This window comes from Miscanthus floridulus, unplaced genomic scaffold (assembly GCF_019320115.1).
Source record: "Miscanthus floridulus cultivar M001 unplaced genomic scaffold, ASM1932011v1 fs_605_4_5, whole genome shotgun sequence".
In the NCBI taxonomy this organism is placed as follows: Eukaryota; Viridiplantae; Streptophyta; class Magnoliopsida; order Poales; family Poaceae; genus Miscanthus; species Miscanthus floridulus.
The window spans coordinates 35,418-45,890 of NW_027097004.1; the positions used below are offsets into that span (position 1 = coordinate 35,418).

General features: G+C 44.2%; 1 protein-coding gene across 1 annotated transcript; it reads left to right on the plus strand.

The window, feature by feature from the left end:
• Nucleotides 1-912: 912 nt before the first annotated feature.
• On the plus strand, nucleotides 913-3,899 carry LOC136532401 (heterogeneous nuclear ribonucleoprotein 1-like). Its single transcript, XM_066525007.1, has 6 exons — nucleotides 913-1,081; nucleotides 1,184-1,224; nucleotides 2,130-2,293; nucleotides 2,453-2,552; nucleotides 2,645-2,817; nucleotides 3,049-3,899. The coding sequence occupies exons 1-6, from the start codon at nucleotides 1,041-1,043 to the stop codon at nucleotides 3,577-3,579; spliced, it is 1,050 nt and encodes a 349-aa protein (XP_066381104.1). The 5' UTR covers nucleotides 913-1,040; the 3' UTR covers nucleotides 3,580-3,899.
• Nucleotides 3,900-10,473: the final 6,574 nt, after the last annotated feature.

The following is a 10,473-nucleotide window of genomic DNA, read 5'->3' on the forward strand; positions in this document are numbered from 1 at the left end:
GTTGGCTTCGAGTTTAATTTGCTAGGTTGCACTAGTTATCGCTGCTTGCAGCAAGTTATTCGGCTATTTTTTAGCTAGTTATCAAGATCAAGATCCAGCATCGTCAAGATCAGGACCAAGGACCACATTAACGGGGATGGAGGAGCCGCGCCTCCAGGGCGGAGTTGCGGGGGCTGTGCCACCGTGGGCGCGCCTCCGGGGCCAAGCTGCCGTGGCCGAACCGCTGGGGCAACGTGCTGTGGTTGAGCCATCGGGACCGTGCCTTCGAGACGCCGCCGCCATGGCCGTGCCGACGGGCCGAGGTGCGGGACTGCGCTACTTGGGCTGCGTCTCAATGGCCGTGCCGACGGGGCCAAGCCGCCGGGGTCAAGCAGGGAGAGGAAGCCAAAGACGAACAGAGAGGGAGGGGGAAGGGGTGGTGAGATCTCACGAATGGGAAAAGGTCGAAAACGGAAAAGAAAAGAAGAGAAAAAACAAACCGTTATCTTTCATAATCAGTTGCAGGTGGGTAGTTTATTACCCAAAACTTTATAAGTAGGACGGGAGCTGTTTTGAGTTTTGTACCGAAGCAAAATTAACTTGGTCTAAATCAACTGTGCCTTTTGGTAGCTTTATTTAGGCCTTGTTTAGTTGGACGAAATTTAGGAATTTGGCTACGGTAGCACTTTCGTTTTTATTTGGCAATTAGTATTCAATTATGGACTAATTAGGCTTACAATGTTCGTCTCGCGATTTCCAACCAAACTGTACAATTAGTTTTTTTCGTCTATATTTAATGCTCCATGTACGTATCATAAGATTCGATGGGATGACTACTGTAGCACTTTTTGAGAATTTTTTTTGAAACTAAATAAGACCTTGGTTGCCTTTTGACTTTTGCAAAAGAAAAAGCTGGTTAATCCGAAGGGTGGCACAACAGTACAGGAACATGTGGATATCACACGCACGCGTCTTCGCGTAGCCCTCATTCGAAGTCGACGGCACCGGTCTTCTCTCCGCACTAGAAACCCATCCTTTGCCTAGCTCCGATCTCCTGCGAGATGGCCGGCAAGATGAAGGAGTTAGACGGCGCCAGCCCTGCGTGAGTCCTTTCCCCTCGCGTAGTATGGCCATTGAGTTGTTTTCCGAACCAAGGGAACAGTTTTCGCTGATTCTTTTTGCTATGCTTTTGGGCTTCGTGCAGTAAGATCTTCATCGGCGGGCTCTCCAAGGACACAAGCATGAGTACGCGGATCCCCTACAGATTTGGCTTTTAGCGGATTTCAATTTTTTCTGCCGTCTTCTCCTTGTATTAGCTAGGGTTTTCTCGTATTCCCTCAGATCTGGTTGCTCGTTGCTTGTAATGGCAGTTCATCATCTTTTGTGCACGCTAGTTTACTCGATCCAGTGTTGATTAGTTAGTTGTAGTTAATTTCGTGTCTCAGTGTATGCTTAGCATGTGACTACCCTTACTAAGGAAGCATGTCTAACTTGATTTGGGAGCACTGAGTTATGCCTTTTTCTGTTTTGTCGAGTCGGGAGAGGAGTTAGCCCTTGATTTCTTGTTTGTTGATGATTTGTTAACTTGGTAATTATTTATTTAGCTAATTTTCTTACAGTCTCACGTTGTTGAGTTCGAATTATAGGTGGAGTTCATCCTTTCATTAAATTTGTGAGGTACAATAATACATTGTATTATTATATTTCCATGTTCTTGGGAAATGGCCTGATGCCTGACAATTTATGGTGGTTTTATCCCCATTGCTAATAGTATTTTATGGCAACTTGTCATCTTTTAAATTATGGCTAAACACAATCGCTTTACATTAATGGTATCTACAAGAGAAGTTCTCAAAGCAAAATACTGTAACATTCAGCGACAAAACGTATACTTCAAATTTTTCTTCCTGACGGATTTTTAGGATATATGCCTTTGTTTATGTTGTGAGCTGGTTAATTGGGCCTGTGGTATGATTGTTTAGTAAACTAGCTAACTAGTTTGGAGCTGTACTGATTTTGTGACATTTATTTTCTGTAAGTTCAAGTAAAAGGTCATGATAATTTTCATGGAAGATATTTAGATTGCCTTTACCTGCAAGGTTTATTCTTGGACCTTCAACAACCAACTGCTTTACTTCGTGACTTTTCAGGTACATTCAAAGAACATTTCGGGAAGTATGGGGATATAATTGATGCTGTCATAATGAAGGACCGCTACACTCAAAAGCCCAGAGGCTTTGGCTTTATTACCTTTGCTGATCCCACTGTTGTTGACAGAGTGATTGAGGATGAGCATGTTATCAATAGAAAGCTGGTAAACTTTTCGGTTTTGTCTTTGGTTTATACCTTTGTCTCACTCTGTATTAGCTCACAGTACATCCTGTTTCATGAAAACATATAGTAAAAAAGATATAGTAAACATAAGAAGCACTTCTGTATGTAGTTTGAAATCTCATTTACTCTTAAAATGCAGGTTGAAATTAAGAGAACGATCCCTAAGGGAGCTGCTCCCTTGAAAGATTTCAAGACGAAGAAGATTTTTGTTGGTGGATTACCCTCAGCTCTAAAAGAAGGTATATTTGTGTTTCCTTGGCTGCATAGTAGCAAATGTGCCTTTTTGTCCTGCATAGTAAATTGAATTTGGTGACATAATTTGAATTGACAGATGAATTCATGGAATTCTTTTCCAAGTTTGGAAAGGTTGTGGAGCATGAAATCATCCGTGACCATACAACCAACCGGTCACGTGGATTTGGTTTTATAGTATTTGATGCAGAAAAAGCGGTAGATGATTTATTAGCAAAGAAAGGCAATATGATTGATCTAAATGGTTCTCAGGTGAGGCATCATGTAGCTTTTCTAAGCTTTGTAAATCTTATTTCCTGCGGTCAAGACTTCACACAGTAACAAATTGTGGTATTCTAGTTAAGTCTATAGAGCACATCTTATTGGGTCTTTTTGTTTCAGTTGCTTTAGTTTTGCTCTTATATGAGTGGCAGGTTATTCTCCAATCTAGGAGGTAAACAAACTTGAAATAAATATAGGTTTGACTTTCTTGCTTTGTTGTAGGTGGAGATCAAGAAGGCAGAACCAAAGAAACCCTCTAACCAACCACCTCGTTCACTTGATAGCGAACCTAGGGGCCGTCCATATGCAGACAGTTATGATGGATTTGGCAGCTCTTACAATTATGGTGGTAGTTTTGGTCCTTATAGATCACCTGGAAGTTTTGGCACTAGGCCTGGAGGTTACAATAGTGCTTATGGTCCTGGTGATTATGGTAGCGGCTATGCTACTTATGGTGGAGCATTAGTAGGATACCGTGGAGAGCCCTCCCTTTATTCTAGTCGCTATGGTAGCACTTATGGAGGCGGCTTTGGTGGCGGGTATGGTGGTGGCAGTTATGCTGGTGGATTAGCTGGTGCATACGGGCGTGATGCCGGGGGCTATGGTGGTTCTAGCTATGGTCCTAGTTATGATTCTTCAGGGGCTAATACTGGTGCTGGGTTTGGCACCGGTGGGCTTTATGGTGCTAGGACAGGCTATGGTAGCACTAGTGGCAGTGGTGCTGCTGGTCGTTACCATCCATATGGAAGATAGAAAATCACCAGTGCTGCTGTTTGCTAGAGAAGCTTCCAGAAGATCAATTCTAGATGTGTGCTCAAGAGATCATCTGCATTTAAAAGATCCACTGAAGTTCAATATTCTCAGTTTTCTGTATTAGGAAGTACTGTTAGATCAACTTGTAGAAATTTAAACCATTGTTTTAGTAATGAGAATTGGAATTTAAGCATACTTAATATGCCATGCACCTTTATAGATAGAAAACTTAGTGACTTATCAAAGCTAGCCGCTAGTATATGCATGTGTTCTTTGTTAGTATAGTTTGCTTTGTGTTTACGAATATTAACTTAACCTAAGGGGCGAACACTGCTGGCAGTTTCTTTACATGTAGTTACAGTAGTGTTGTCTTGTTTCTTTATCTTTATTATCTACATCCGCGGGTCTGCATAGGTTATTTGTTTGGAGTTCGATGGATTAAGTTGTACTTAGAGCTAGATTGATCTTTTTATACAGTGGTTCACATGCTTTCATGTGAAGCTTTGACGCTGTTATTAAATGATATATTCCCACCGGTGTTCATGTCTTTTTATGTCGATGCTGACTGTTTTTCCCTTTCACCATGTCGGTGATTTGAATATCATCACCTTCGTAATTACATCTTAATAACATTGGGGCAGCAGCATCGTTCTACATCCGTTCAGGTTCTGAGGGCCAGTTTGGCCATCTCCCTCTGATAGATACTGTAGCAGCAATGTGTATTACTGTGACATAGAGGACTTCTTCTCTGCCCTGGGTAAAATGAACCGTGGAAGCAAAGCCGGTGAAGCCATGTTTTGGCGCCTCCAGCTCTAGCGTGCTACACAACTGTGGTGCTTCCACCGAACTGGTTCTTGGCAGGGTTCTGGGATTGTGCCTGAATTTCAGTGGAATCTTTCCATTTCGGTTCGGCCTGAGACAATCAAACGGCCAAAAAGTTTTGGCCTATTTCGAATTTTCATCCTGCCCCAAGTTGTAAACTAGCCCCGACTTTTGAATTTTCATCAAATTATGATTTTTTTGACCGGTCAACATAAGTGAATCCCAGCCGAAAAAATGTGCTTGCGGGACTAGGGCATGGCTTGCACGCTGCAATCTATGTGAACTCTGTCGATTATAGAATTTGCATCAAGGGTGAATAAAAAAAAAGAGTGCATGCACACTTTTTGTACGCCATTAGGCACAAGCACGTAACCTCCTACCACGGTGCCCGTATGCACATATGAAAGGCCTACACACAATTTGACCATCTGAGTATTCACGTGCGCCACAACTCTCGATTTGCACCTGTGCGATGTCCACGGAATTGGACTTCGGTCTCGTCTCGCTTAGGGTCTGTTCGGTTCCCGAGGAACCATAGCCCGGAACTAATCCAGCCAGGATTGTGTGTCCAGTTTGTATAAGTTTCCTCCGGTCGGAATAGTTCCTGCCTCTGTTTCAGGTCAAACGAACGAGCCCTTAAGTTATTTGCAGCGCGCACGTCGTTGGGCCCACTCTACCGAGGAGTGGGTCTCATCTACGCAGCAACTCGCTTGCGCTTTTGTCATTGCTTCACGCAAAACGGTTGGCTGTCCTAGAATTCAAAGCCCAGGACTAAAGCCTGGGTGCACAGTGTTTCGTGATGCTACAGTAACTCACGTGAACGTTGACTGGACGCCGGTGATGCGTCCGCTACAGTGCCCCAGCTACAGCCTCGGACCATAGCCCACGCGCGTAGTTACGGTGCCTTGGCCCAACCGAAATTCGGCCCATTTAGACGGGAATGTTACAATCAGCCCTTAGGATTCGACATCCTCGTCGAAATGCCAGACTAGCTTACCCTATTCGGAGCTTGCACACTGAAAGGAAAGATAAGATGCCTAAGAGGAGATGTGAATTAGGCTAATCTAAATTTTCACTTAACAATTAAGTCCTACTGCTTATTCCATTTCACCCTTTGTGTCTAGAAGTGTTATCTATTATTGTACCACACAAAAGTTTTGTAGCCTAGGTTTCAATACTACTCTAACATGGTAATTCTAGGAATATAAAGATATGAATTGAATTCTTCAAAAGTAAATGCTCAAAGTAAAGAGGAGGATTGGAACATGGTGATGTTTTCTCGAGGTATCGAAGAGTCAGCACTCCCCACTAGTCCTCGTTGGAGCAGCCACTGCAAAGGCATTGCCCTCCCTCGATCCGCGCAAGGACCGAGTGCTCTCTCTGGACTGATTCTTTGTCACTCCAATGTGGTGAATCGCCCACAACCGCTCACAAGATGAGTTGGATCATCCACAAGCTTCACCAGATGATCACCCCAATCACCACCAAGTCGTCTGGGTGACGCCGATCACCAAGAGTAACAAGCACGAACTGTCACTTGACCCAACCAAGCCTAATGAGAAGAGTGGATGTACACATGTTACTCTCTTTGCACTAATGAGGTCTTTAATCTTGCGATTCTTAAATCTCAATCACCCCACTAGGCTCTTGCACTTCCTTGCTCTCCAATGTTTTTTCTCAACTGAACAAACGGGCAAGAGGGCTCCAATGCACGAGATGGAGGGGTATAAATAGCTCCAAGACAAGGAACTAGCTGTTACCTCTCCATTCAGCATTTTCGGGGTCACCGGACAGGCACTGTTAGCATGGTTGGTGCCCCCCAACTAGCCGTTACTGTGTACGATGGACAAGACATCAGACAGCATGTCCGTTGCGCTAGACATCTTGTTTGGTGAATGGAAACCATGAACTCTGAAATCACATGTCTCTAGGAAAATAGGCGGTGCCCTATCCGGTGCACCGGACCGCCTGTCTGGCACACCGGACCGCCTGTCTGGTGGGTGCCCGGCCACTAATTCAAGAAAGAGTAAAATTCACCGCCGGTGCTTAAACGTGGTCGGAGGTGTCATCCTGGTCCCCGAACTTTCAAAGTGCTATCTATGGATCCCTAAACTTGGCCAACGGTATCATCCAAGTCCATGAACTCTCAAGGTATTCATCGTCGGTCCCTAAACTTGGTTGTTGACGGTAGTTAACAATCATCATGAACCGTCAATATAACTTGTATAAGGGCATGAATATGATCATCAACATAGGTTTAAGGGTTTAAACTAACAAATTTCACAAGTTTTGGTGAATCTGTGTTTTCAGCAGGATTTATTCAGAAAATCGTAAAGGTGGACCTATATGTCAGAATTAATCGTGCTTATTCGCAACGAGACAGACACTAAATGGATCTAGAAGACTCTAGAGGACACCACACTGCTGCAAAGGGTGAGAGGCAGCCACCTATAGGCCGGTCGGCCCCTGGCCCACCTGTCAGCCTCCTCCTTCGAATGTCGGTTCTCCACTGTCTTAGGGTTTGCATCTATGTTATTCTTTCAAGTCGGTTTGATCCGAGGGCTCAGGATTGACGCCACCCCTATATATACCAGCCCCTGCCACCCACAAGGATATCCTCCATCATTTCAATAAGTCATTCAAGAGATCAAGAAACCCTAATCATTTTCAGAGCTCCACCATATTCTAGGGCATAGCTAGCTAGGCTAGATCTAGAGGGAGACAAGCTTCGCTTGAATTCCTGATCGTGTCAAGAAGCGTGGCTTGATATAGCCCCTTGTATTCTCTTTTGTATCTTTCATTATTCATATGTTTGGTAAAATTGATTCGACATTGTTCTTAATACTATTTGAAAGCATCTAGGCCCCTAGTTGGATTTCGGTGATTAATGTCAATACAAGATTACTATGACTAACGTGTGTTTTGCAGAGGCAATTAAGTTAGGTCATGGTAATGGAGATCGATTGGGCAATCGAGGTTGTCATGCCCCTACGATGGAAATCGTTTCGGTTTTCAAAGGAGGGACGACAAGGTTAAGGATAACTAGTTCTAAGTGTCGATTGGAGTTGGAGAGATACTTAGAGTAGTTTAGGACTTTGTTTTTCCTTTGGCCATACTATTAAGGGGGGTATAAATGGGTAGCTTGACCTAGTTGAGTCTAGTGAGTTAGGTGTGGTGCACACTTGTTAAAACTAGCTCTAGGTATCTCCTATGAATGCCTAAGATCCTATGGAGCAAACTTCATTCACATATGTTCGGAAGTTGGAAGTGAATGGAGGGTCAAATACTGACCGGACGCTGGCCGCAGGGTCCGGTTAGTTCATTTGACCGAGGAGATCAAGTCTGGTGTGACCGGACGCTAGAAGGTCATGTGAGCGGACGCTGAGGGCCAGTGTCCGGTCGACTCCAGTAAGGGTCAAGACTTGAGAAAGTGCGACCGGACGCGTCCGGTCGATACTGACCTGGACCCTGAGGGTTCAGCGTCCGGTCGAGTCCAGTAAGGTTCCAGTAAGGGCTTTATGCGACCGGACGCGTCCGGTCAGTGCTGACCGGACCCTGCCAGCGTCCGGTCGACTCTTTACTACTAGTTCGCGGGTTGAACTGACCGGAGCGTCCGGTCATCACGACCGGAGCGTCCGGTCATCCCGCAGAAGCTCATAACGGTTCGTTCTTCAGGCTGCCTTATAAATAGAAGCTCCACTCGTGAGTGGAGTTACTTTTGCTCATTCCAACAGCTGAGAAACACGTTTGTGAGTGCCAAGAAGAGCAAGGTCCTAGTGAGGTGTTTGTGATTTGAGAATCCAAGAGAGTAGCCTCACTAGCAAATCAAGAGTAGCAAAGTGTGCATCCATCTTCTCATTAGGCTTCGCGTGGTCAAGTGAGAGTTCGTGCTTGTTACTCTTGGTGATTGCCATCACCTAGACGGCTTGGTGGTGATTGGAAGTTTGGTGTTCACCCAGGCGGAGCTTGTGGGTGACCCAACTCAAGTTGTGAGCGGCTTTGGGTGATTCGCCGCGACGGAGTGTCGAAGAATCAACCCGTAGAGAGCACTTGATCCTTGCGCGGATCAAGGGGGAGCTACACCCTTGCGCGGGTGCTCCAACGAGGACTAGTGGGGAGTGGCGACTCTCCGATACCTCAGCAAAACATCGCCGCGTTCCTTTCTCTCTCTATTTACTTTGAGCACTTACTTTGAGTATTTACTTTGAGCAATTCAATACTTGTTTTACATCCATAGAATTGCTTGCTAGAGTAAGTTTGGAACATAGGTTGCGAGGTTGTTGTGCATTAGTTTGATATAAACACTTTTCTAGGCACAAGGGGTTAATTGGGCTATCCGTAGGATTTGATTATTGCAAGAGAATTTAGAATTAGCCCAATTCACCCCCCCCTCTTGGGCATCTTGATCCTTTCAATTGGTATCAGAGCCTCGTGCTCACGTTTTTAAGCTTAATCGCTTAGAGCAAGATGTCTCATGGGGATGGACCTCCTCCTATCTTTGAGGGAGATGATTTTCCATATTGGAAAATCCGCATGGAAGCGTACTTAGAAGCTCTAGACGTTGGAATACTTAGAGCCGCCTCTCAAGGGTTCCCAACACCTAAGAATGCCGCACAACTTCAAGGCGATGAAGTGAACTATGATAAATGGAATGCAAAGGCTCGCAACACAATCTTTAGAGGCCTTTGCAAAGATGTGTTCAATTGTGTAAGGAACCACAAAGACGCCCATGCACTATGGTCGGACGTTTGTGCGCTCCATGAGGGAACCAAGAGTGAGCGTGAGGAACGCTATCATCTTGTAATTAAAAAGCTAAATTCTTTTGAGATGTTTCCCAAAGAAAGTGCTAATGAGATGTATTCTCGATTAAATGTTCTTGTAGAGGAAGTCAATGGGCTTGGACTTACTCAAATGTCACCATCCGACGTTGTGAGAAAAATCTTGAGTGTCCTCCCCATTGATAAATATGGGCACATTGTGACCGTGCTACATCAAGGTGATCTTTCCGCCGCTACACCGACACAAATCTTGGGAAAGATCAATGCTCATGAGATGTACATGCACATCACACCACAAGATGGCTCATCCTCTACAAAGAAGAAAGAGAAGGACTTAGCATTCAAAGCTAGCCAAGACAAGGGCAAAGCAAGACTTGAGTATGAGAGCTCAAGTGATGGAGATGATGAAGAAAGCCTTGCCCTCATGGTGAAGAAGACCACCAAGATGCTAAAAAGGCTAAACAAGAGTGGCATCAAGTTTGATGGCAAGAAGAAGAAGTTCTTCACTAGCTCAAGAAGAAAGCCAATCTCCGAGATGGATTGCTACAATTGTGGCGAACTTGGCCACCTAGCTCATCAATGCACAAAGCCCAAGAAAGACAAGTTCAAGAACAAGGGCAAGAAAGATGATTCAAGCGATGAAGATGAAAAGAAAAAGAACAAGCCATACAAGAAGAGAGATGGTAAAAAGAGGGAGTTCTATAAGAAGAAGAAGAGTGGCAAGGCCTATATTGTCGGTGATTGGCTCACGGACATCGATTCATCAAGTGGATCATCCGATGATGATAGTGACGATGAAAAGGTGGCCGCCATTGCTATTGATCTTGCATCTTCACCGCCATCATCACCATCATCCTCTACACACCTATGCCTTATGGCCAAAGGTGAACGCAAGGTAACTAAGAGTGATGATAGTAGTGATGATGAATATGCTAGTGATGATGATAGCGATAGTGATGATGATGACTCACCTACATATGATGATCTTGTCAAAATACTAAGAAAATATACTAAGATCATTAGAAAGAGTAGAGCTACAAATGAAAAACTTGATGCTAAAAATGATTCACTCTTAGCTAAGTGTGATACATTAGAAAAGGCTAATGATGAGCTCAAAGAAACAAATGATTCTATATCATCCAAACTCAAGGAGCTAAAATCTTCTAAGAAAGAGCTTAAAGATAAAAATGATAAACTTGAGTGGGTGCACAATGAGCTTATCACTAGTCACAACAAGCTAAAAGATGAATATACAACTCTAAAGATCAATTATGATACCCTTATTATTGCACAA

Coding starts and splice junctions, on each gene's coding strand:
- LOC136532401 (XM_066525007.1), top strand. CDS start 1,041: ATGGCCGGCAAGATGAAGGAGTTAGACGGCGCCAGCCCTGC. Junction 1,082..1,183: donor TTAGACGGCGCCAGCCCTGC/GTGAGTCCTTTC, acceptor GGCTTCGTGCAG/TAAGATCTTCATCGGCGGGC. Junction 2,818..3,048: donor TTGATCTAAATGGTTCTCAG/GTGAGGCATCAT, acceptor GCTTTGTTGTAG/GTGGAGATCAAGAAGGCAGA.